General features: G+C 38.8%; 1 protein-coding gene and 1 pseudogene across 1 annotated transcript; both read right to left on the bottom strand.

The window, feature by feature from the left end:
- Positions 1–1,843: 1,843 nt before the first annotated feature.
- On the bottom strand, positions 1,844–14,527 carry LOC103940867 (putative disease resistance protein RGA3). The gene is made up of 4 exons (XM_048565290.1): positions 14,447–14,527; positions 14,223–14,363; positions 12,033–12,603; positions 1,844–2,073 (listed from the first exon to the last, which is right to left on the bottom strand). Exons 1-4 carry the CDS (start codon positions 14,525–14,527, stop codon positions 1,844–1,846), a joined length of 1,023 nt encoding a protein of 340 aa, XP_048421247.1.
- A 3,849-nt stretch (positions 14,528–18,376) lies between these two features.
- On the bottom strand, positions 18,377–26,185 carry LOC103945905 (annotated as a pseudogene).
- Between the last annotated feature and the right edge of the window lie 1,511 nt (positions 26,186–27,696).

Raw genomic sequence — 27,696 nt, 5'->3', positions numbered from 1 at the left:
GATGTTGATCCAAATGGCCGTTGGGGCTTGATCTTAGGATGAACGATGAACACTTTCTTCAAGGGCCGTCAGGGCTTGATCTTGAGTTGGTGGAAGTTCTTCAAGGGCCATCGGGGCTTGATCTTGAAGGAGGATTTGACGAAGAATGAAGAGTGCTTGAGAGCTTTAGAGTTTCAAAGCTTCAAGGATTTTGGATGTGTGGGGAGTATTCTCTTCCATTTTGGGAGTAGAGAAATGTATTTGTGAATTGGTCTTTTTTCCTCTTGATGGAGAAGCCTATTTATAGGCTTTGAGAGTGAATCACCACCACAAAATTTTCCCACCCAAGCACTATTACCTAATTTTCCCACTTAATGCAATATTGAAATTGAAGTGGTCTAACAAATGGCCTAATTTTCCACTTAATGCAATATTGAAATTGAAGTGGTCTTATTTATGGCCTAATTTCCCACTTAATACAATTTTAAACTTGAAATGTGCTTGCTTTGTCATTGCCCGAATGAGAAAAACTTGCTTTGATCCGTAATGGATTGAAATGTGCTTACCTTGTCATTGCCCAAATTGAGAAGAAAAACTTGTTTAATCATCCAAGGGTATTTCTTCCTATTTTGTTGAGTCACATGCCATGTGTACAATTTGTACGACACGTGGCGTATGCCATGTATGCCCTGACACGTCAAAACTTTAATACGTTGGTGAACATTTGTTTCATCGAAATTTCGATGTCTACAAATGCCCCCACTTCAAGGCGCGTCGTAGACATGTGCTTGTCACGTGTAGAAGATGCGTTTTGAAGTCCCTTAATGTAGATGTCAACCCAAGGGCCGTCGAGGCTTGATCTTGAATTGGGCTGGAAATTTCTTCAAGGGCCATCGAGGCTTGATCTTGAGTTCGACTGGAAGATTTTCTGGTTTCCTCCAATCTTTGATTTTCTACAGGCTTAGTCTTGAACTGGGCTGGAGGATTCTTTTGGTCTCCCCCAAAGGCCTAAACTTACTCCTTTTATCTGGAGTTGAATTTGATTCAAGGGTGGTGAACACTTGATTTTGAATCGGACTTGTGATTTCTTCAAGGGCCATCGAGGCTTGATCTTGAGTTCGACTGGAAGATTTTCTGGTTTCCTCCAATCGTTGATTTTCCACAGGCTTAATCTTGAACTGGGCTGGAGGATTCTTTTGGTCTCCCCCGAAGGTCTGAACTTACTCCTTTTATCTGGAGTTGAATTTGATTCAAGGGTGGTGAACACTTGATTTTGAATCGGACTTGTGATTTCTTCAAGGGCCATCGAGGCTTGATCTTGAGTGAAAATAGGACCATGAGCGGTTTCAGGATTCAGACACATGGCAGGCAAGCACGAGGTGGAGGTGATGACCTGTTTCTTTGTTCAATCTTCCCAATTCATATTGAAGAGGGTTAGAGGATGACTTAGCATATGCAGTTGTTGCGTTTGCTGACAATCCACAAGATTGATGTTTCATTGTCACTCGTCTTAGCTGTTCTCCAAGCAGATGTGGTCCCTTCTCTGGAAGTGTATAAACCGTTTGAAGATGACTACTCGAGAGCAACGCTTGGTAAGCAACCAGGGAATAGATTCCAGGTAGTCGGTTCCAGATCGGAAGACTGACTCCAAGTGCCGGCTGATTGCTCTCTTTCTCTTTACCCTGCGAGTAAGAACAAGGACAAAGGAAAGGACATGGAGAAAGCATGATATGAGATACTTTTGCTTTTTGAAGAAGTGTTGACGATATGAGATACTTTGCTCTTTGGTGACGGCGCCATCGGAGGGTTGTTGAGGCTTCTCGAGCTTTTTGATTAGAACAATGATGTCGAGCTTGGATTTGACTTAAACTCTTCTGTCTGGATGGTGCTGCAGGGGAAGGCGTCGTGCTCTAGCAGTTTGTTCCAGCTCCTTGTACCGCATTCTTCTCTGCTTGTTTCTTTTACATAGCCGAGGTGGTGCGCAACCCTTTGCCTTTAAATGGTCTTTCAAGGCATCACTTCTCAGCAATTCATCTATGCTTGGCAGCTTCAGTGTAAAGAGCCGACACTTCGTCGCCTGTCCTGAAGTCTGCGCTGAGGGAATTCAAGACTCACCAACAATTGAAGACGAGCACTCGAGAGCAATGCTAGGTAAGCAACTAGGCAAAGGTTCTGGGCAATCAGTTCCAAATCGGAAGTTTGATTTCGGGTTCCGACTAATTGCTTTCTTTCTCCTTGCCTTGGAGGCAAGAACAAGGGCAAAGGAAAAGACAGGGAAAAAGCATGATATGAGATACCTTTGCTTTCGCCCTTGATGATATGAGATACTTTTGCTTTTGAAGAAGCAGCGAATGAATCAGCACATATATTTGTTGTGCTTGTCTCCACATGCTTCGATCTACCGTTTCCTCCTGCCTCATCTGTACTCTAGGCATCTGGTATCTTCTTTGAGGGTACATCAATAGTTGAAGATGAGTACTTGAGAGCAGGGCTGGATAAACAATTAGGGAAGGGATTCCAGGCAGTCGGCTCCAAACGGGAAGCTTGATTCCAAGTGTCGACTGATCTCTCTCTCTCTCTTTGTCTTTCAGGGAAGAAGAAAACTGAGCATGTTGAGAGGTTTGGTTGCAGCTATATTTTCGGCCGAGAAGAAGAGTCATGCGTTTTTGGATGTATGCCTTGCCATGAATGTTGACATATATAGGAATTTTAATGGCAAGTAGTAGTGCGGATGCGGCTTTGTCACCCACGCTTGTCGGCAAAAGTGTGGTAGTTGGGATAATGACCTCCACGTGTTTTCAACTTTGTCAGAGATCTTTGACAAAGTTGCACGCGTTATCTGAAAAGCCGAGATTGTGTCTGAAGAGCTCTGAAAAGCTGAGATTGTGTCTGAAGAGCGTTGCCGAACTTTACGCAGGAAAATCCGGCTTTTAAGATTTGAAGAGTGGTGTCTCTTCAATTTTTTTTTGAATCGGTGGTTGTGTTGCCTCTCCTTTTATAGAGGTATCGATCACCTCCAACATGCACACTTTGAAGATTGCCCATTCGTGAAAATCATCTCCGGTGTATTTTGTTTTAACGACCCTTTGAGATTTTACTCCATCCAACCCTTCTCTTTTAATACCTTTGAAAATGGCTAACCCATCTAACATTTGCTTATATTTGAGTCTCAGCAGTGATACGGGTGCGCCGCGTCAGGGTAATGTATGGTGCCCGTCTTTCTTATCTTCTAATGGCCCTCTTACAGGTGAAGACTCCGTGATGAAGGATGCAACAACAGCTACGATAGTAGCTAGGAACCTCCTCACTCCTAGAGATAGTAGGCTGCTTTCAGGACGGTCTGATGAGTTGGCCGTTCAAGAGTCCCTAGCTCTCAGTGTTCAGTGTGCGGGCTCTGTGTCCAACATGGGCCAATGCCTACTTGCTCGATCCCGTCAAGTTGAATCATTGATGGCGGAGGTGGAAAATCTTAAACAAGAGATCAAACAGCTTAAGCACGAGAATAGAGGTTTACACGTGCTTGCAAATAATTATTCGACGAGCATGAAAAGGAAGCTTGATCAGCTGCAAGAATCTGAAGGTTGAATTCAAAGTGACCGTCAAAGGCTTGCGGCTTTCTTCTAGATGCACCTTTTTCCTTCGTCATCTAGCGTTCCACCAAGTATTGAGGCCTCGAATGATCCATCTTCGATGCTTCCCGCTCCTGGAGTTTTGCCAAGTATTGCGGCTTTCTTCCAGATTATGCAAGAACCGTCAAAGGCTTGCGGCTTTCTTCCAGATGCACCTTTTTCCTTCGTCATCTAGCGTTCCACCAGGTATTGAGGCCTCGAATGATCCATCTTCGATGCCTCCCGCTCTTGGAGTTTTGCCAAGTAGTGGGGCTTTCTTCCAGATTACGCAGGAAAATTCGACCTTCAGATTCTTGCAGCTGATCAAACTTCCTCTTCATGCTCGTCGAATAATTATTTGCAAGCACGTGCAAACCTCTATTTTCGCGCTTAAGCTGTTTGATCTCTTGTTTAAGATTTTCCACCTCCGCCATCAATGATTCAACTTGACGGGATCGAGCAAGTAGGCATTGGCCCATGTTGGACACAGAGCCCGCACACTGAACACTGAGAGCTAGGGACTCTTGACGGCCAACTCATCGGACCGTCCTGAAAGCAGCCTACTATCTCTAGGAGTGAGGAGGTTCCTAGCTACTATCGTAGCTGTTGTTGCATCCTTCATCACAGAGTCTTCACCTGTAAGACGGCCATTAGAAGATAAGAAAGACGGGCACCATACATTACCCTGACGCAGCGCACCCGTATCACTGCTGAGACTCAAATCTAAGCAAATGTTAGATGGGTTAGCCATTTTCAAAGATGTTAAAAGAGAAGGGTTGGATGGAGTAAAATCTCAAAGGGCCGTTAAAACAAAATACATCGGAGACGATTTTCACGAATGGGCAATCTTCAAAGTGTGCATGTTGGAGGTGATCGATACCTCTATAAAAGGAGAGGCGACACAACCACCGATTCAAAAAAAATTGAAGAGACACCACTCTTCAAATCTTAAAAGCCGGATTTTCCTGCGTAAAGTTCGTCTACACTCTTCAGACACAATCTCGGCTTTTCAGATAACGCGTGCAACTTTGTCAAAGATCTCTGACAAAGTTGAAAACGCGTGGAGGTCATTATCCCAACTACCACACTTTTGCCGACAAGTGCGGTTGACAAAGCCGTATCCGCACTACTACTTGCCATTAAAATTCCTATATATGTCAATATTCATGGCAAGGCATACATCCAAAAATGCATGACTCTTCTTCTCGGCCGAGAATGTAGCTGCAACCAAACCTCTCAACATGCTCAGTTTTCTTCTTCCCTTGAGAACACCTATTCAACCAAGTCTTCGAGAGCAAACGTATCCCATATCATTAGGGTCGAAAGCAAGAGTATCTCATATCATCAAGGGCGAAAGCAAAGGTATCTCATATCATGCTTTTTTCCCTGTCTTTTCCTTTGCCCTTGTTCTTGCAATCAGTCGGAACCCGAAATCAAACTTCCGATCTAGAACTGATTGCCCATAACCTTTGCCTGGTTGCTTACCTAGCGTTGCTCTCGAGTACTCGTCTTCAACTGTTGGTGTCTGTAGAGAAATGTATTTGTGAATTGGTGTTTTTTCCTCTTGATGGAGAAGCCTATTTATAGGCTTTGAGAGTGAATCACCACCACAAAATTTTCCCACCCAAGCACTATTACCTAATTTTCCCACTTAATGCAATATTGAAATTGAAGTGGTCTAACAAATGGCCTAATTTTCCACTTAATGCAATATTGAAATTGAAGTGGTCTTCTTTATGGCCTAATTTCCCACTTAATACAATATTGAAATTGAAGTGGTCTAACAAATGGCCTAACTTTCCACTTAATGCAATATTGAAATTGAAGTGGTCTTATTTATGGCCTAATTTCCCACTTAATACAATTTTAAACTTGAAATGTGCTTGCTTTGTCATTGCCCAAATGAGAAAAACTTGCTTTGATCCGTAATGGATTGAAATGTGCTTACCTTGTCATTGCCCAAATTGAGAAGAAAAACTTGTTTAATCATCCAAGGGTATTTCTTCCTATTTTGTTGAGTCACATGCCATGTGTACAATTTGTACGACACGTGGCGTATGCCATGTATGCCCTGACACGTCAAAACTTTAATACATTGGTGAACATTTGTTTCACCGAAATTTCGATGTCTACAAATTTGTGAACACGGAAAATTTCTGAAACAAGAAACAAGAATACGTGGCACAAAATAATATTTTTGTGTTTAATGATTTTGGGGTTACGATCTCTTTGTAATTTGATCCTCTGATTCTATCTCCGTAAGATGTAGATTTGTTGATCCAAGGGCCGTCGAGGCTTGATCTTGGATGAACAGTTGTAAGTTTCTTCAAGGGCCTTCGTGGCTTTGATCTTGAAGGTTGATGGAAGTTTCTTCAAGGGCCTTCGGGGTTTGATCTTGAAGGTTGATGGATGAGCGGATCTTCAAGGGCTTTTGGGCTTGATCTTGAAGAACGGTTGGTTTTCTTCAAGGGCCGTCGAGGCTTGATCTTGAATGAACAGTTGGTTTTCTTCAAGGGCTTTTGGGCTTGATCTTGAAGAATGGATGTGTGGATTTGTTTGTTGCTGTTGATCCAAAGGGCCGTTGGGGCTTGATTTTAGGATGAACGATGAACACTTTCTTCAAGGGCCATCGAGGCTTGATCTTGAGTTGGTGGAAGTTCTTCAAGGGCCGTCGGGGCTTGATCTTGTAGGAGGATTTGACGAAGAATGAAGAGTGCTTTCTCCATTCTTCGGGATTGTTGGGAATTTGGGGGTTGGATGCTTGAGAGCTTTAGAGTTTCAAAGCTTCAAGGATTTTGGATGTGTGGGGAGTATTCTCTTCCACTTTGGGAGTAGAGAAATGTATTTGTGAATTGGTCTTTTTTCCTCTTAATGGAGAAGCCTATTTATAGGTTTTGAGAGTGAATCACCACCATCCATTTTTTTGGTGAAGTGAGTGGATGTTGTAGGTGAAGTAAATGGAGTTGGTAGGGTGAAGTAAATGGAGTTGGTAGGGTGAAGTATGTGTGTGAGGTTGGTGAAGTAAATGGAGTTGGTAGGGTGAAGTGAGTGTGTGATGTAGGTGAAATAAATAAATGTTGTAATTTTAATACCTTGGTTAACATTTATTTCACTGAAATTTCGATGTCTATAAATGCCCCCACTTCAAGGCGCGTCGTAGACATGTGCTTGTCACGTGTAGAAGATGCGTTTTGAAGTCCCTTAATGTAGATGTCAACCCAAGGGTCGTCGAGGCTTGATCTTGAATTGGGCTGGAAATTTCTTCAAGGGCCATCGAGGTTTGATCTTGAGTTCGACTGGAAGTTCTTCTGGTTTCCTCCAATCGTTGATTTTCCACAGGCTTAATCTTGAACTGGGCTGGGGGATTCTTTTGGTCTCTCCCGAAGATCTGAACTTACTCCTTTTATCTGGAGTTGAATTTGATTCAAGGGTGGTGAACACTTGATTTTGAATCGAACTTGTGATTTCTTCAAGGGCCATCGAGGCTTGATCTTGAGTTCGACTGGAAGATTTTCTGGTTTCCTCCAATCGTTGATTTTGATGATGATTTTGCCGTACACAGTTTATGCTCTTGCGGGCCAGGAGCGTTTGGTGCAGTTTGCAGTTTCAGCTTGTGCAGGCAAGGAGCGTTTGGTGCCGTTTGCAGTTTCAGCTCGTGCAGGCAAGGAGCGTGGTGCCGTTTGCAGTTTCAGCTCGTACAGGCAAGGAGCGTTTGGTGCCATTTGCACTTTCAACTCGTGCAGGCAAGGAGCGTTTGGTACCGTTTGCAATTTCAACTCCTGCAGGCAAGGAGCGTTTGGTGCCGTTTGCAGTTTCAGCTCGTGCAGGCAAGGAGCGTTTGGTACCGTTTGCAGTTTCAGCTCGTGCAGGCAAGGAGCGTTTGGTGCCCTTTGCAGTTTCAACTCATGCAGGCAAGGAGCGTTTGGTGCCGTTTGCAGTTTCAGCTCGTGCAGGCAAGGAGCGTTTGGTTGTCACCTTTTAGGCTCGTGCGAACGAGGAGCTTTGGTGCCGTTTGCAGTTTCAACTCGTGCAGGCAAGGAGCGTTTGGTTGTCACCTTTTAGGCTCGTGCGAACGCGGAGCTTTGGTGCCGTTTGCAGTTTCAACTCGTGCAGGCAAGGAGCGTTTGGTGCCGTTTGCAGTTTCAGCTCGTGCAAGCAAGGAGCGTGGTGCCGTTTGCAGTTTCAGCTCGTGCAAGCAAGGAGCGTTTGGTGCAATTTGCAGTTTCAACTCGTGCAGGCAAGGAGCGTTTGGTGCCGTTTGCAATTTCAACTCGTGCAGGCAAGGAGCGTTTGGTTGTCACCTTTTAGGCTCGTGCGAACGAGGAGCTTTGGTTGTTGTTGTGGATTTGTCAAGCGATCTGGGAGAGGCGTTCCTCGCAATCTTCATAGGAAGGAGCCTTGACCGAGTAATTGAAGAAGTCTTCTGGGAAGAGGTCGCACATTGTGATGGGAATGGACGATCTTTGTGTCGAAATTTCATTATCTCCAACACTTTCACATTGTTCTGGAGGTTGACAAGAGCTGTTTTGCCCCCTTTTCGATTGATAAACTTGTGGACAAGATGGTTGCTGCTTGTCCAATTTCTTCGAAGCGATTTTCGAAAGGCATTCCTCACAATCTTCATAGCAAGGAGCCTTGATCGAGAAATTGAATAAGTCTTCGAGGAAGAAAAGATCTCGCATGAACGATCTTTATGTTGAAATTTTCTTATCTTCAACATTTTCACATTGCTTTGGAGGTTGGCGAAAGCTGCTTTCCCTCCTTTCTGATTGGTGCACTTGTGGAGAAGACATATGTTTCTCGTGCTGTTTCTTCGGAGTGACATGAGTCCATCCTTTAATTTCACTTGACTTGGAGCATGCCCCCAACAGTCGAGGTGAAGACTTTGAGTCGAAAGAGCCAGAAGTGACATCTTTCTTAAGGATTTCATCTTCAGTGCCGTTCTTGCAACCACCAAGGGAAGAAGCATGAGCACTTCCGCCACAAATGGAGCATCCATTGGTGCCACAACCACTCCTCAACCGCTGGGGGCATGCTCCAAAACCATGTCAGTCAATTCAAGTGAAGTTGAAGGATGGACTTATGTCACTCTAAAGAAAATGCACAAGAAACATACGTCTCTTCCACAAGTTCACCAATCGAAAAGGGGGCAAAGCAGCTACCGTCAACCTTTAAAGCTACATGAAAGTGTTGAGGATGATGAAATTATGACACAAAGATCGTCCGTTGCCATCACGATGCACGATTTCTTCCCCAAAGACTTCTTCAATCACTCAATCAAGACTCCTTGCTATGAAGATTGCAAGGAATGCCTCTTTAAGATCGTTTGACAAATTCAAAAAGTTCCTCGTTCGCACGAGCCTAAAAGGTGACAACCAAACGCTCCTTGCCTGCACGAGCTGAAACTGCAAACCGCACCAAACGCTCCTTGCCTGCACGAGTTGAAACTACAAATGGCACCAAACGCTCCTGGCCCGCAAGAGCATAAACTGTATACGGCAAAATCATCATCAAAATCAACGATTGGAGGAAACCAGAAAACTCAAAAGAACAGTTGGTTTTCTTCAAGGGCTTTTGGGCTTGATCTTGAAGAATGGATGTGTGGATTTGTTTGTTGATCCAAGGGCCGTTGGGGCTTGATCTTAGGATGAACGGATGATGAATGAATCTTCAAGGGGCGTTGGGCTTGATCTTGAAGAATGGTTGTGTGGACTTCTTCAAGGGCTTTTGGGCTTGATCTTGAAGGTTGATGGATGAGCGGATCTTCAAGGGCTTTTGGGCTTAATTTTGAAGAACGATTGGATGTGTGGATTTGTTGAGGTTGTTGATCCAAAGGGCCGTTGGGGCTTGATCTTAGGATGAACGGATGATGAACGATGAACACTTTCTTCAAGGGACCGTCGGGGCTTGATCTTGAGTTGGTGGAAGTTCTTCAAGGGCCGTTGGGGCTTGATCTTGAAGGATGGTTTGACGAAGAACGAAGAGTGCTTTCTTGATCATTCTGGATTTTCTTGAGAGCTTTAGAACTTTAAGGCTTCAAGGTTTTGGTGTGTTGGTTTGTTGATGTTGTTGATCCAAAGGGCCGTTGAGGCTTGATCTTAGGATGAACGGATGATGAATGATGAACACTTTCTTCAAGGGGCCGTCGGGGCTTGATCTTGAGTTGGTGGGAGTTCTTCAAGGGCCGTTAGGGCTTGATCTTGAAGGAGGATTTGACGAAGAACGAAGAGTGCTTTCTTGATCCTTCGGGATTTTCTTGAGAGCTTTAGAACTTTAAGGCTTCAAGGTTTTTGGGTGTGTGTCGTGGATGAGTTGTTGATCCAAAGGGCCGTCGAGGCTTGATCTAAGGATGAACAGTTGATGAATGGATCTTCAAGGGGCGTTGGGCTTGATCTTGAAGAATGGATGTGTGGATTTGTTTGTGTTGTTGATCCAAAGGGCCGCTGGGGCTTAATCTTAGGATGAACAGTTGATGAATGGATCTTCAAGGATCTGGGAGAGGCGTTCCTCGCAATCTTCATAGGAAGGAGCCTTGACCGAGTAATTGAAGAAGTCTTCTGGGAAGAGGTCGCACATTGTGATGGGGATGGACGATCTTTGTGTCGAAATTTCATTATCTCCAACACTTTCACATTGTTCTGGAGGTTGACAAGAGCTGTTTTGCCCCCTTTTCGACTAATAAACTTGTGGACAAGATGGTTGCTGCTTGTCCAATTTCTTCGAAGCGATCTTCGAAAGGCATTCCTCATAATCTTCAAAGCAAGGAGTCTTGATCGAGAAATTGAATAAGTCTTCGAGGAAGAAAAGATCCCGCATGAACGATCTTTGTGTTGAAATTTTCTTATCTTCAACATTTTCACATTGCTTTGGAGGTTAGCGAAAGCTGCTTTCCCTCCTTTCTGATTGGTGCACTTGTGGAGAAGACATATGTTTCTCGTGTAGTTTCTTTGGAGTGACATGAGTCCATCCTTCAATTTCACTTGACTTGGAGCATGCCCCCAACAGTCGAGGTGAAGACTTTGAGTCGAAAGAGCCAGAAGTGACATCTTTCTTAGGGATTTCATCTTCAATGCCGTCCTCTTGGGTTTGTTGGCATGAAGATTTGCCAGTGTGGACGATGATGCGCCTCCTTACCTTCAGTGGTCCTTTTGTGTCGACCTCTAGGATTGCTTGGCGCTTCATTCTTGAAGGAATCAAGCTTCGAACGTCGCCTTTTTCTGCTAACCCATCGAACTTTTCTTCCTTTGGTGTTGTCTTCCTCTTTCCAAAAGGCTTCTCATTATCTTCAAATCTTTCCGAAGCTGATCGTCGCAGAGGAGAGATAGCTGTGTTGCTTTGTTTCTTAGGCTTTAAGAACCTTTCAAAAACAGAGTTTTGGGATGTTGGCGCGTTAAGCCTCTTGAAGACAGAGGTTCGGTCTTGACTACCAATGTGATTAAGCACTGAAATTCTGGAGCTTGAATGGCTCATCCTATCGAAGACCGACGTCCGAGGGGCGGGTTTAGGCTCTTTTTGGTCTTGTTCAATGCTCACGCTGATGTGTTGAGCACTAGCTTTCTTCACTTTGCTTGAAATCTTCACGGGTGCATTTGGTGTGAAGCTAAGTCCAGCTTTGTTGTTCTCAACTCCGTAATCATGCTCCTTCAACTTCTTTTGAGCCTTAGTGAGGTCACGATCTTTGTCGTTGACGATGTTTGAAACCTTCTTTCCAAGATTTGAAGAGAAAGCAAAGTCATGCCCAGCCTTTGACATGAGTTCGTAGGTGTTTGGGTTAAAGCCTTCTTCAGTCTTCTTAGTTGGAAGAGAGCTTGGTTTCACTTTGACGCCATGTTGCGCCTCCAGACGGTTGATGAGTCCGGTGGTTTGCAAGTTTTTCTCTTCCACAGTCTTTATCAGCCTTGCAATTGTTTCCTTCATCTGAACCAGCTGTTTTTCAATGGAGGTAGTGCCGATGGTCATGACTTGTTCTTTGTTTGAAGCCATGGAGTGTGCTTGAATATCTTGAACGGAGACAAAGATTAATCAATCTCTGTACGTAGATTTCATAATCAGGTGGGAACAAGCTACAATAAGCAAAACAATGCTTCAAATGTGATGGGAGCACATCATAACTCAATTTAAGTGTTGGTAAAATTTCATTTTCTTTCTGGCTTATTTTTGAAAGTTTCTTTTCTTTGAAATTCAACCATTCTCTTTCGTGATGTTTGGTGCGCAACATCCCACCTATCGTCCTTATAGCAAGTGGAACTCCCTGACATTTTCTTGCAACCTCCATCCCAACTTCCTTAATTGTTGAATTCTCTGGCTCTTTTCCATCTATAAAAGCCATTTTTTTAAATAAAGACCCACTTTGCTTTCCATCCAAGCCCCTTAAGGTGTATGGTTTAGTTGTGTCTGATGTCGTCGCAGCGATTTCACTACATGTGGTTATTAGGATTCTACTACCTTTTCCACCACCCATTAACAAGTACTTCAAGCTAAGCCATTTCTCTCGCTCCTCATTCCACACATCATCCAGCACCAGTAGGTACTTCTTCCCATCTACTTTTCTCCTAAGTTCATTTTGCAACTGCTCTATCCCATTATGTTCGGATTGAAGGATTTTCTTAACAACTATATCCAACTCAAATACATTAGAGACACATGACCATATTTTCAACTCAAAATGATTTTGAATCATCTCATCATCGAATATGAGTTGGGCAAGTGCAGTTTTCCCCAATCCTCCAATTCCAATTATGGAAATGGTTGACACATTCTCAGTTGAGATGGGATCCAACAAGAGTTGGATAATTGCCTTTTTATCTTTATCTCTCCCTATAATAATATTTTCTTTAGGGACAAATGAGTGAGTGACCCTCTCTCTCCTTTTAAATTGTGTATCTTCACGATCTACTTCTAAGTGAAAGGTTCTACGAGATGCAACCTCACGAAGCCTCTCATTAATATCTTTTATCTTATGACCCATCTTCAGTCCAAAAACAAGTTGATTTGAGCTAGAAAAGAAAAGCCGCACCTATAAGAATTTGAGGAGACATAATCATTATTTCGATAAAATTGTATTAATTAAGTTAATAGAGTTTTGTAACGTTAGGTTATATGAAACGTTCAAAACAATTAGGTAGAAGATTTATTGTGGTTAATTATGAGTTATTGAGAGATATTGCATTCCTAATAGGTGAATATCAATAGACTTATGCGACTATAAAAATGTTCTACGAGATTCAACCACACGAAATGTTCTACGAAATTCAACCACGCAAAGCCTCTCGTCAATATCTTTTAGGTAGACTTTGGATCCAGTTTGACTCAAACGATATTAGCTTTTTTTTTCTTTTTTTTTTTAAATTTTATAAAATCTCTTGATTTTGAAAATTCCTTAATTTATGGACTTCAAATTTTATAATAAATGATTCCTTAAAAAGTATAAAAGACACAATAAATAGTAAAATTTGAAACCAACAGAACATTAATCTACTAATAATCAAGTGGTACATTCTAAACGCATAAAAACAACGTACAAATATAATTGGGTCCTCATAGACACGAATCCATATAATTGTTATATATATGAGTACATTTTGCATAGAAATGTATCAGTGAGACTAAAAAATACATTCAACTCAGGAAAAAAAAAAACAATTGCAATTTGTTCCCATTACATTGATACGGATGATATAATAGTATTTACTGGTTAAAAGAATGTACCCATACAATTGCCATATATAATTATGGTACAATTCCAACATCCTCCCAAAAGGAAATTGTTTTAATATGTGTGTACACCTAACTTTTTTTTATTTTATAAAAAGAATGTACCCGTATAATTACATGAGTACAATTATATATAAGTTTCAAAAGAATGTACTCATTTTGATTGAAAAAAAAAAGTATCCATATGCGCTCTAGTAAATATAATATACTCATGATTAGGATAAAAGATGGAGTAAATTCAGCCAAAAGAAATTCATATTTAAATTTCAAATTAAAAGGATTCTGGGGATATCAAGCTGCAACAAAATTCCTTAAATTGTGTAAATAATCATTTATCCTAAACAGAAATGACATAAAGGGAAATGAATAAATGAGTTTTTTAAAATTAAAAAAAAAGAAAAAGAAAAAGGAAAATCTGACGTGAAATTTGATTATTTTTTAAGAATTTGACGTGGACATAAGTAAAAGGACTTCAATCAAAAATTTAAAACTAATAATATTTCAATAAAAATACATTGGTGACTAGGAACCGATCCTAATTATTCCTATCTTTTATCTTATAACCCATCTTTTACCCCAAAAGACATTGATTTAAGATAGAAAAGAAAAGGTTCATGTAAGAATTTGAGTAGAAAACCATTATTTCGATAGAGCTATATTAATTAATTAAGTTAACAAAGTTTTGTAACGATGAGTTATATATGAAACATTCAAAATAAAAATGTAGAGGACTTGTTGTAGTTAATTATAAGTTATTGGGAGACATATTGTATTCCTAATAGGTGGATATCAATAGGCTATGTGACTATAAAAGGTTCTATGAGATTCAACCGCTCTAAGCTTCTTGTTAATATATTTTATCTAATGACCCATTTTTTGTCTAAAAACAAGTTGATTTGAGTTAGAGAACAAGAGGCGTACCTTTTTTAACAACTTTGTATTGCCACGCATAACTTGTCTCCGCCGAACTTCAGTATTAAACTCATCGAGCACATCATCGGCTTCATAAACTGCATCTTCTACGCTTTGGAGCCACAATTTAACTTCATTATTGTTGGCTTGCTTTTGCTCAGCATCAAGAAAACAATTTGGAATCCAGCAACTGTCTCCTTAAGCTTATGGAGCTCATCTTTGACACCCCAAACCAATCCAATCTCTTGGAAAGCAAGGGAGCCTAGCCTCTGGGTGATCCGTCCTGCAATGTTGAAGAGAACTCCTTCCGCCATTTCTTGGATTCAAGACAAGCAAAAACACATGCAAGGTCAATTAAACGAGAATATGGTTTTGGGTACTGAAAAATGTATCCTCCTGCCCGTCTTTATATGCCATTCTCATCCGACTACTCGTGCACCATTCCCTGTATAAAATATAAACAAATACTTGTGAATATGTACTGCTTTTCTGTGTAATTGAAAGTTGACTTTTAGAGCCATTTGCAATTTTATAGCTATCTTCAGTACTAATATTTGGATTTGGATCACATCTGGATTTAAATTGTGAGGATTCTAAATATTTTTGCATTCTAACCGTTTATAATATATCGTGCGGTTAAAAATTGTTTTGAATTTTTTATTTAAAATTAAATACAAATAATACTTTAAAAAAAATGACTGCGTGATATACAATGAACAATTAAAATGTAAGAAACTCTAAAATCCCAAAAATAAAAGGAAGTTTTAACAAAAAAACCCGCGGTACTGTTCATTTTAACGAAAAACCACATTTTTACATTAAAAAGTCAATTCTAATACTATTTACCATTTATTTTATTCTTATCATTAAAAGTCAAAATTTTCAAAGCATTTTTATTAATTTTTCTAAAATAAAATTCGTAAAGCAGCCTCATCCGGCCCTAATATTCTATATATACTAAAAGCCGGTGGATTGGCACTGTTCATTAACAGTGCCGTTCTGGTTTCGTCCCTCAGTTTCTTCATGGTTTTTCTGCTTTAGTGGGATTGTGCAGTAAATTGGCCATTTTGCCCTTCATCATAGGTGCTGCACGTGCCTGCCTGTTTGCTTCTAAAAGCCGGTGGATTGGCACTGTTCATTAACAGTGCCGTTCCGGTTTCGTCCCTCAGTTTCTTCATGGTTTTTCTGCTTTAGTGGGATTGTGCAGTAAATTGGCCATTTTGCCCTTCATCATAGGTGCTGCGCATGCCTGCCTGTTTGCTTCTAAGCGATGTTGACACGTTAGTCTGATTCGAAGAGTTCTCCACCGTTCCTTTTCATTTTTGGTGAGGAAGGTACTCGAAGGCTCTTCCATTTTCTTCCGTCATTTTTTCCTTTCTTTCCTTTCTGTGCTTTTCTCCCTGCGTCAACCCTTCGTGTTTCCCTGCTTCTCTCGCCGCGTTGATCATCGATCGTGTGTTGTGTGAAGAGTTTCTTTTTCCCGCTGATTGTATTGTTTCAGGTGGTTTCTCTGCTTTTTTTTTTTTTTTTTTTTATCATCTTTTCTCTGATTGGGAAGAAAATTTGTGTTTTCAGTGTGGTTGTTTAATCTGATTGGGTTTTTTTGTTTCAGGAAAATTGGTGTGCGAATTTAGGGGTTTTTTGTACAACCTTGCAAACCCCTGATTAAGGTCTGTGAGTTTTTTCTTTCAAATCTTTTCTTATTTTTTTCGATGATTTGTGTGTGGTTGTTCCATCTAATTCGATTTTTCGTTTTAAGAAATCTTGGTCTTCGAGGTTTAGGGTTTTCATCTAGTTTCATCTATTCTCACAAATTACAGGCGTTGGTTCACTTTACTTTTCTTCTCGTCTACTTTTGTGTTCCCACGCGACCACGTGGCCAACCCATAAATCCAGCTCCCCCATGTTCTCTCTCCCACTCCCGGGGCCCACACGCTACTATAAAATAAAAACAAGGACTTGTGAATATATTACTGCTGGTCTTTATAATTGAAATTTGACTTTTAATGCCAACTGGGTCCTTTACATTGTGTTGGTATTTTTCAATTCCATTTTTCGACTTTGGCTCTCGTAGAAAATTAAAATTTAGACCCAATTGGATTAATTATCGTTGTGGTCATAAGATACTTGCACGATGGCTTATGGGATAAAAAAAAAATTAGAATTAAACTCCTATAATCAAGACTGTTAACAAATTTAATCTAAACGCAAGTTTCTGTTAAAGATTTATTAAAATGTTGGGTAGCATTGTATTTTCATGTCCACACCAACCAAAGAAACATCTTACCATTGCTAATAAACTACATCCAAGGTCGTCTCTGACATTTTGAGGGTCATGTGCGCATTTATTAAAAAAACCCTCTTTATTTGAAAAAGATAAACTTTGTTCGACAATATATTCGTAAGGAGTTCAATAATCAATATTCAAATTTAATTGAAATCGGCATTTCACTCTTACTAATTGAATAATTTTCTAATTACCATGAAATCATGATTTAGGGTTCATTCATGAAAAAATAGAGCACGATAGAAAGAAAGATAAGGAAATATGCTTGCTTTTGTTGGAGAAAATAACACACAAGTTAGTTTTTTATTGTTAAAAAAAAAGGTGGAAGACAGTTAATACAAGTAATACACATATGCTAGGGCAAAGTGAAAATTTAATATATTAAATATAAGCTTTCCTTAATCAATTGTAGTATAGATAAAATCACATGACGATGATTTTTCTTTTCAGTTAAAAACTTTCTTATTAGAGCAACTCCAGCGTTGGAGCCCTCCCCCCAGGCAATGCACTATTCAATCCACCTAATGAACAGTAACTGCCCTTAATGAACAGTAAATAGCCCTGGCAATAGAATTTGCATCTCCACCGTTACACTTCAATAGCCCTGGCAATTAGCAATAAAATATTAGTATTTTTTTATTTATAAAATAATACAAAATAATTTTAATTGTAATATCGGATAAGATTTTTAATCGTTCTCGTTGCGCCACGTGTCATTATCCGAAGTATTATTAAATAATACAAAATAATTTTATTTGTAATTTTGGATAAGACTCCACATCTCTCGCAACTGCATCTCATTACTCCGCAACTGCATCTCATTACTCGTAAGCGAACTATGAGTAACTTCAACCCAGCTAGTACACAACGCAACATCTTCAATAAGCGACCAATTCGTACCTGCACCAGTGGTCATTTTGTTGAAAAAAAAAAAGATTCAAACTTTGAGACAAAGAAAGGAATGTGATTGAAAGTAGTTGAGAAAATATGAAATTGTTGTGTAAGGTAGATGATAATGAGAAGGTATTTATAGAAAAGTAAAAACAATTTTTTTTACATTTTTTTTCAGATTTTTCAGATTTTTTTTTGAATTTTTTTTACATTTTTTACAATTTTTTTTAAATTTTTATTCAATTAATTAATCTCTGCCGTTGGATATAAAAAAATTTGAATTCCAACACTCCAGATTGTGCCACGTGTCACAACGGTAACTTTTCTTAATTTTAAAACTATTTTTTCATTTATTTTTTATTTATAAAGAATATTAATATCCACCGTTGATCTCAGATCGAACGGTGGATATTAAATCTGACTTTTTTTTTTTTTTTACCGTTGAGATCGAACGGTCCAAATTAAGTAACCGTTGAGATCTAACGGACCGTGGGAAGCCACGTGGCTTCCCAACGGTAACTAACAAACTTTTTTTTTTTTTCTGATTTTTGTGTCGGCGACGCGCCCCCACGCGCGAGTGGGGTGCACGCGCCTGACACAAAAAAAATTTAATATTCCCTGACGCCAGGCTGACGTCAACCTGACGTCACATAACCCTCAGGCTCTCGAGCTGGCAATTCACCACGGGCCCGGAGCTCGGGCCTCCACCTTCGGTTGGGCTAGCCCACGCTGGAGCCCTCCCACCGACCCTCGGGCCCTTGTTTTCTCCACTGTCCCCCGAGGCAAACCCAACGCTGGGCTTGCTCTTAGAAAATTTATATGTAATATTTAGGAGAATCCAAAATTTTGTGGCCTTTCAAAAATTTGAGCCCCCTATAATTGCACTTTTTGCACACCCCTAACGCCTTCTCTGGCTACACCCTGACATCTTTAACTGATCGACGTGAACTCCGGCACCATCGACCGTCCCCGCTTTTCCAATCTTTTACTCTGTCTCCCTCTCTTTCTCCTCTGTCTCCTCGGTTCCCTCCCTCATCTTCTCATCCTGCTCGTGGCAGTCCCTGAATACAGATCAGGATTCAATTCTGCAAACAAATTAGCCCTTTCGATCTCCTTTCTACTGTTTTGCAATGAAAGCTTACTGAGCTTTGTTGTAGTGCCATGCCAAGGATTTGGTTTTCCCCAAAATTTGGCTGACTAAAATCTGCAGAATTTCCAATGCTTTTACACATTTGGTCCGATAATGCTCAAACTTCTTGCAATCAAGCCTAAGTTTCGCTTCAAAATAATCAAAAACGAAAGACCCAAAAAGCACCAAATGTATAAAACGTTAGGACTAAAGAAAGAAACAGAAAATCTCGCTGCCAAATCAACAAAGAACCCAAAATTCTCGCTGCCAAGTCGACGATGAAGCACGTGGCCACCCCATAAATCCAGCCCTCCCCATGTTTTCTCTCCTACCTTCTAGTAAATTGGAAGACTCAATCATTCTACTTTAGTCTAGTGACTTGATAAAGTATTGATTCATTACAATCATACAAATGGGAAAACTCAGTCATTCAACTTTTGTCTAGTAAAGTATCAGCTAGTGCTCTAGTAAAGCTTGTGTCGTGTGGACCCATAAGAAAACGCAATTACAACAATCGCAGATTTGTTTGTGTCTTCCATTAATGACGGGATTTGATTTCCAGCACATGTTCTCTCTCCCATTCGCTAGGCCCACACGCTACATTATACCCGTCATTAGCGCATTTGTACACCCAACGCTGCATGTTTCTACACCCAGCACTTCCAAATAGAAGCAATGAGTCCAATTTTAGTGGTATCTTCACTACTAATTTATTCATCGATCCTCACATTTATTGGGTAATTAATAACTAATAATTATATATTGTATTGTTGTTTATGTTTGAGCAGCTGAGAAAATTAATCTACTCCAACTACTGAAGCTTTCTTTCAGATGAGAAAATATAGATCTACTCTAATTTCTAGTTTCAAAATGAGGGTTGAGAAAAGAAAAAAACAAATAATAACAATGCTGCTCTTTTGTCAAGTGTCTTCATCTCATAAGATGTAAGATAAAAGGCTAATATTGCTTTGATGTAAGCTTGAATACTGCCAAAACTATGTAACCATTAGAAGACTACCAGTGAAACAACATTGTACACTAAAAGTAAAGGGATGATGAGATATAATAATGTTCATTGATGTTGATAATATAATCCACACTAAGAGCTGCTAATAATTAATGAATGAATTTAAATTGGTTTCCAGAATCTACAGTAAAAGTAGAAGGGATGAAGAGATATTAGTAGTATTATTATTATTATAGATTGGTTTATAGAATTTTAGTTTATTTATCAGATGCTATGAAATTAGCCCGAGGGCCATCATCCAAATGGAAGCAAGTACTCTGAAGGCTCTCCATTTTTAATGTCCTTCTCAGAGGACAGAGGCTAAAAATAAAAGTTTTAGGATAAATTTCAAAAAACTCTAATAATATCACACAATTCGAATACTTCTTTTCTCCATCTCGCAACTTTCTCTTGGAGTCAAAATCTCATGCCCTTTAAGTATTGGAATTCTTGATTTTCATGAGTATAATTACTGATTTTGAGTGGATTCCGCCTATTTTTCATTCTTTAAAAATTATTAAATGATCAAATTGCAGAATCAATTTAGAAAGAATCCAATTCCTTTTTTTTCCCACTCCCCTTTCACTATAGTAAACATATAAATATACCATTCCGAAGAAATCTCAAATTTAAATTTTGGTTCTACAATTAATTAAACAAAATTATAACTGACCTTTTCACAAGTTCTGAACGTTTACAATCAGACAATGAGGAATGAGGAAATTTAAGGCTAAAACCCTTTATTATGGGGACAAAGAAAGTCATAAATTGGGGTCCATTTGGAATGAGGAGATTTCAAACCTTAGTCCAATATCGATTACAATCAGACAATGAGGATCCAAGGGGAGCCTCATCCGTACTTTTTAAACCCATTTACAATTTTACTTTAATCTACGGGATTTGATTTTCAACAAATGTTCTCTCTCCCACTCCCTGGGCCCACACGTTACTATATATTATAAGAAAAACTAATGACAAGGATTTCAAAACTTTAAATTTTAATCAAAAGTTATGTAATAACTTTATTTAATGATTAGGATAAAGCCCAACAATAAATCAGTTCAACTTAAATTGCCCAAATATTGAGTTTCCAATTTTACCCATGACTGCAAACTTTTGTCTGTTTAATATATTTATTTTGTCTCCTTCCCACATTTCTTCCTGACATTCGAAACCTTTCATTTTTTTCTTTTTAATTTCACATCGCAGCTCCATCTCTGTCACCATGCAAAATCCACAAATTAGATCCCCAAACTTCATTTTGAGCCGTCACTATCTCGATTGCAAGGCTATACGGAGTGACCAATATTGACTGCTGAGCCAACGGAAGTCGATATTCATAAGACATTAGAGTTGGAGAAGGTTGTGCTGTCGAATTTTAATCCAGTCTAATATAGGTCTCGTGGACATCTTCCACCACAAAATTAAAAAACTCGAGGAATTCGTCGACAAACACCTCAAACCAGACCTCGTTTGTGCCATTGCACAATGGCACCGTTTCATAGACCCTATCCCAACTACTTTATTGAAGCCATTTTCTGTGGTTTTCTTTGCCGACATTACCAAGCTCCAATTGCAGCAAATTTAATTGCTCATCAAATTAAATTGTATTATGATTTTTTTTTGTTTTTGTTTTTTGTTTTTGTGGAGTGATTCTTGTTTTGCAGAGACAAGGTGTTCGAGCAACACAAATTTTTGTATCCTTTTCTATTTTCCCTCTTTCGTTATGACTAATTAAATTTTACCCGCATGTGATTTTTTTTTTTTTTTTTCATTCGACAATTGGGAAATGCAATCCCATTTGGTGATGTTTGGTTGTTGAAGGTGTTTTCTTGACTTTTATTTAAATTAAAGCTTGGATTTGTGGAAGAACATATAGAATGGAGAAAATAGTGTGACCAGTCTTAGGACTTCGGTTAATCTTGGCTCTGAAGTTCGTGTAAGAGTATAACTTGAATTCATTAAATCATTCAATGTTCTTGTTTTATGACTATGGTTGAAGAAGATGTGGTATATGGACTTGAAAGTTGTAGAGTATGTAGTCCATTGATCTTGAAAAATTGTGGTTGTACACCCATGGATGTATTTCGTATGAATCAATTCTACTTCCATCGACAAAGCTAAACATAATCTTGCTTTTTGTGACGACCCGTCCCTAATTTTCACTGTAATTTCCTTTTCGTTTGTGTAATTTGACATTTTTACCCTTTTGGGGAAAAGTGTAATCTGACGTGGATGTTGTTTTCGACTGTTGTTTCTATTCTTGGTTTCGTACTTAAATTGTACAAATTGCTATGAACGCGTGTTAGACTCGAATCGGATCTGTAACGAAAAAATTATGCCCCGTTAAAGTACGTTAACCACAAGTATTTTTGTACACACACATACGAATTTACAATGTCTAAAACGCTGTAAGCAATTTGATTTGTACATTAAAGGTAGTACAAACTTTGAAGGTCAAACAATCCCACAAAAAAGGGATCCGTGTTTCCTCTCCCTCACGCAAACAGCTAATCACTTGCCACAAATCACTCTCCATAATTCCTTTTCCCAGTTTCTCTCCTCACTGTCCAATTAGATTCTTCTCTCCTCGCGTAGCATACCGTGATTTAAAAAATGCAGGCATGTGTATGAAGGCTAGTGAATCATAAACCAAACACAATAGTTTAGGATGTAGTTGAACGAGCGTGGGTGCTTGGTGAATCAAGAAACTTCATGGATCTAGGATACCCAACAGTCAACACGCATACAATATAAGTTAGGAATAAACAATGTCGTATCAGTTGGCTATACCAAAAGATTTTTTGGCATCCAGAAGATTATTCTTCCATAGAAATTTCAAAAGATGATAAAGTTGAACTAATCAAATTTCAACAAGTTTGAAAAATCAACTATTTATATATATATATATATGAGGATCCTGATTGATGTGTTATGTTGATTTGAAGAACAGTCTTTGGAATGAGACAATCATTTAAAATTAAAAAAAAAAATTGTAATAATCAGAAATGGGTTGTCTAAATGGTGGGGTACTCATTGACACATGACCTAAAATAGAGGAAAAATCATACAATTTACTTTTTAAGTCTTTAAGGAACAAGAGTGGCAGGTTCCAAGTTGGAAATAATGCAATTTTCATCTTAAGAGGTTGTAATGCCGGTTATAAAAAAGGTCTTTCGTACGCGGATAATAATGTGTTTAAAAAATGCAGGCGCGTGCATGAAGGCTAGTGAATCATAAACCAAACACAATAGTTTGGGATGTAGTTGGACGAACGTGGGTGCTTGGTGAATCAAGAAACTTCATGGATCTAGGATACCCAACAGTCAACACGTATACAATATAAGTTAGGAATGCAGATTGTCGTATTAGTTGGCTATACCAAAAGATTTTTTTGGCATCCAGAGGATTATTCTTCCATAGAAATTTCAAAAGATGATAAAGTTAAACTAATCAAATCTCAACAAGTTTGAAAAATCAACTATTTATATATATGAGGATCCTGATTGATGTGTTATGTTGATTTGAAGAACGGTCTTGAAGTTATGGAATGAGACAATCATTTAAAATTAACAAAAAAAAAATGTAATAATCAGAAATGGGTTGTCTAAATGGTCGGGTACTCATTGACACATGACCTAAAATAGAGGAAAAATCATACAGTTTACTTTTTAAGTCTTTAAGAGACAAGAGTGGCAGGTTCCAAGTTGGAAATAATGCAATTTTCATCTTAAGAGGTTGTAATTCCGGTTATAAAAAAGGTCTTTCATACGCGGATAATAATGTGATTAAAAAATGCAAGCGCGTGCTTGAAGGCTAGTGGATCATAAACCAAACACAATAGTTTTGATTAGTTCAACTTTATCATCTTTTGAAATTTGATCAACTTTATCAACTTTATCAACTTTATCATCCTAAACCCTAAACCCTAAACTATTGTGTTTGGTTTATGATTCACTAGCCTTCAAGCACGCGCCTGCATTTTTTAATCACATTATTATCCGCGTATGAAAGACCTTTTTTATAACCGGCATTACAACCTCTTAAGATGAAAATTGCATTATTTCCAACTTGGAACCTGCCACTCTTGTTTCTTAAAGACTTAAAAAGTAAACTGTATGATTTTTCCTCTATTTTAGGTCATGTGTCGATGAGTACCCCACCATTTAGACAACCCATTTCTGATTATTACATTTTTTTTTTTTTGTTAATTTTAAATGATTGTCTCATTTCATAACTTCAAGACCGTTCTTCAAATCAACATAACACATCAATCAGGATCCTCATATATATAAATAGTTGATTTTTCAAACTTGTTGAGATTTGATTAGTTTAAATAGTTGATTTTTCAAACTTGTTGAGATTTGATCACTGTATCTTCGTTCCCGGCTAAAACTACTGGCATCTAAATGTTGGAACTTGTGAAGGACCATTATCCCACATCCCCCATAACCATGCACCAATCCCTCTACATAAGTGAGTTCCCTCACTTAATGTTCGAAAGGAATTGGTGTCGGTGAGCCTACAAACTTTTCGCTGGTCCATACTAAGAGCATTTTCATTTTCCACGACAATCCAAAATAGCAGGCCAAAGTGAATGAAAATTCAAACTTGTTGGGATGCAGTAATACTCCCAAATAAGCCTACAAACCTAACTTTCTAGTATCTAATGATGAATGGTACAACCGCTGAACACGTGAAATTAGAGGACTTTCTTGTGATAGCAGCGTACTTACAATACTGCATTGTCCAATGGCTTCTACACAACACTTGAGCTTTAAAAAGACGCTGCCATGTTAAGGTGGCATGGATTTTCAACAGCCAATGCCATGTCCCTGTACTTCCCAAACAACTGGAACAAGAAGTCGTCACCCATATATGCTATAGCCTAAAGACAACCCACCAGAATCATGTCAGAAAGGAAATATAAAAATGCTCTTCAGCCATAAATAAAAAATGTAAGAATTACAAGTGCGTAACCATTTCATACAGTTGCCTAGCCTCCTTTAGTTTTTCCTCTTTAAATAAAGCATTTCCATCCATCTTTCTTCTATCTGCTGCTCCAATCCTTTCCTCCACAGTCAGGTCACTACGAGTTTTCCTCTATGAAAGGCAGAACCCATAAATATACATGTTACTATAATACCGAGCAAAACCCTGGAAAAGAGATTCTAAAACTTCAATTGGTAACTACTTGGGAAGACATTTAAAAGCAAGTGGACAACTTACTTCTTTGGTTTCGTCAAATCCAATAACCTCATTTTCATATGATATATCTGTCAATGGTGGAACATTCGGAAAAGAAAAGCTCCCTTCTTTCCCATACCCTAACTCCCAGCCTACATGTAACAGAGCACGTTCTCTAGACTTCATGCTGGACACCGCAATAGCCAAGCCAGTCATTTCTTTTTTCTCTGTTGCAGTAACAAAAATACACTACTAAGAAGAAGTCCATTCCATTGAATACCCCTAGACAATGCTTAAATTCTTATGGACCCAAATCATCTGGAATGATAAGTTATTACAGAGAATCAAAGCAATAAATAAATCACAAACTACTTGCAGACTGAATAAGGAACATGTCAGAACTCGTTTGCATATACTCTATATATATAAATATAAAAAGTAACAGACTACTCGGCAAGGCTAATACCTTTTCCTAAAATCATTTCAAGTAGTCGTTGTTCATCCCATGTGCCTTCAAACTTGTGTCTCGTGCTTTCAGTCCATACCCTGTAGTGCACTAACACGCATATGCCAACCACTTAGTGATTGAAAGAACCAGAGTAAAAATTCACTGCAAGACCTTTCTACATGTATCTTCTCAGGCATCCCTTTTATAAATTTTAATGCATGCACAATTAATTCTCCTATACGAATAGTACATCCACAACTCTGTGAACGTTGATGTTGTGTTTGTCTGTTTGCAAGTTACAAGCTCATTCATGTCTTACTCCTATATTAACATATACATGCACACATAACAATTATTGGGTTTTGAACTAATGCACACAGCAAAGCACTACCAAAAAGGAAACCACTTGACGCTTACAGAATCAATTTGAAAACTTGGATGGTATTTGACAAGGCTCACATGGATTGTACTACCCTATAGGAATTATAGTGCCCCATAATATATGGGAACGACCCTATAGAAATTATAATTCACTCATGCACAGAAGGGAAAAACAATCTTCTTCTTTCCCCTGCACATTATACAGGGACTACATAGCTGCCATCCCCACTTATACTACATGAGTTTTGGAACACAGGATTTCTGAGTTACTCAACATAAAAAAGCATGGAGGAATGATGAATCGGTGTACTGGAAGTAGTAGTCATAGTATCCAACTATTGCATTCCTTCTCGATACATATATTATTTCCAAAATCTTATCAATTCGTAAATAAAAACAGTAAGTTTCCGGCTTGATAATGACCTAATGATGAATTGTCCTTGAAGAAACTAAGTAGAAAGGGGTAAGAAAACATCTTCATGTGTTCATTCAGTCCAACTCGATCACTCGAAAACACACTTATGAGTTATTTGAAGCTAACAAGCTACTAAAAGTCGAAGATTAGACATATATTTGCTTTTACAGAAACCGATTGGTGGCCTTTACTGCTCAGCCTGCTCCAGATCCCAGAACCATCCTCCATTACTTCTAACTTGTATAATCCCATAAGCCTTCTCAAAATTCTGCAAATACCCCAATCAAAGACGCAAAATTTAATGCAATTGCATTCGAATTCCAAACCAAAAATTAGGAAGGGTTTCGTTTTCCTTGGAATTTTCTTGGGAAACAAACAGAAAACGTAAAATAGAAAAAGGAAAAAGCGGGACTTACTTGTATGATGAGATACAGACGAGAGAGACATCAACTTAATTAATTAATTATCTGTTGTGCCCAAAAGGCCTTCGCCCACGCTCTTCCTGCACTGTCCTTGTGACACCTGTCTTTTTACTTAACATAAAAGATTGCCTGTTTCGAACTGGGCCGATTTATTATCCTAAAACCACTTAATGTATAATTGTATATTTTTATAATTAAAATAGTATAATTTTTTTTAATTTTATTAAAAGATAATTTTTTTAAGAAGCTATTTCAAATCGTAAATTGTTGATGCTTCTAACTAGATGAAATAAATAAATGCTGTGTGTATTAAGGAACATATTTATGATGACTGTTTATTCATTTGACACATTTCGACATAAATGGAGGCATCATATGCCCAATGGGGGCAGCTGTCCCCACTCAACTCTTTTTGTCCTGAACAATGCTCCAACTAATATGTATACTCAGAAATAAAGTTTCAGTAAAAACACTCAACTCAAAATACTCTTTGCGTTTTATACTTTTCTTATCCTCTCACCCTTCTGATCATGTAATTTTTCCATCAGCTAATACTTTACAATTTTACTGTTCCAACACCAGTTATCCAACATCATGTTGTTTGACAATAAGTTTTCCCCACTAGAATAATATTTGATGTGTTATAAGGTAAGAAATCTTATCTAAAGTAGTTTGGGTGTGACGTAAAGTATTGTCAATTGTGATGTAGAGAAAATTTCCTTATTCTCCTATATAAGGGACAAAAGAGAACGATGTCTTATCTCCAAATAGTTTTAGGGGAGGTTCGGGAAATTTCCTCCTAGGCCTATAAATATGTGTATATTCTATGTAGAACGCATACTTCAATGGAAATCAGTTATTTGTATAAACTTCTCTTGTTGAGTAAATATCCTTATTTGAGTCATTCTTAATTTGTAACGATCCTAATTAGAGTAAACCCTTTAGTTTCTCTAGATTCAAGCACAACACGAGCCTGAGCACCATCTGAGAACTCAACAAGGGACATTTGAGAGTGGGGTGTGAACCCATGTTCTCCCAACAACAAAAATACTCAATTTCCTCATGCTCCAACTTCTTCATTTTTGAACCAAAGGAGAAAGCTAAGGCAGCAAGGATATTGCATATATCGACCTCAATCCTTTTGACAGAGAGCACCTGATAAGGGTGAAGCTTGGATTTAGGGTGAAGAATTCCTACTCCTGTGGCCAGCAGCTGTGGTGGTAGACAAGTACGATGTACTGTAGGGTTTATGTTGGTGTAGCTGCAGAACCAAGAATTGACGGTGCACCTTGAAATGGTTCTCTTGGAACTTAAAGC

Source organism: the organism of the source record quoted next, unplaced genomic scaffold (genome assembly GCF_019419815.1).
Source record: "Pyrus x bretschneideri cultivar Hongxiangsu unplaced genomic scaffold, Pyrus_bretschneideri_v1 Contig4, whole genome shotgun sequence".
Lineage (NCBI taxonomy): Eukaryota > Viridiplantae > Streptophyta > Magnoliopsida > Rosales > Rosaceae > Pyrus > Pyrus x bretschneideri.
The sequence above is the reverse complement of the archived record's forward strand: the minus strand, read 5'-3'. Positions and strand labels throughout refer to the sequence as shown.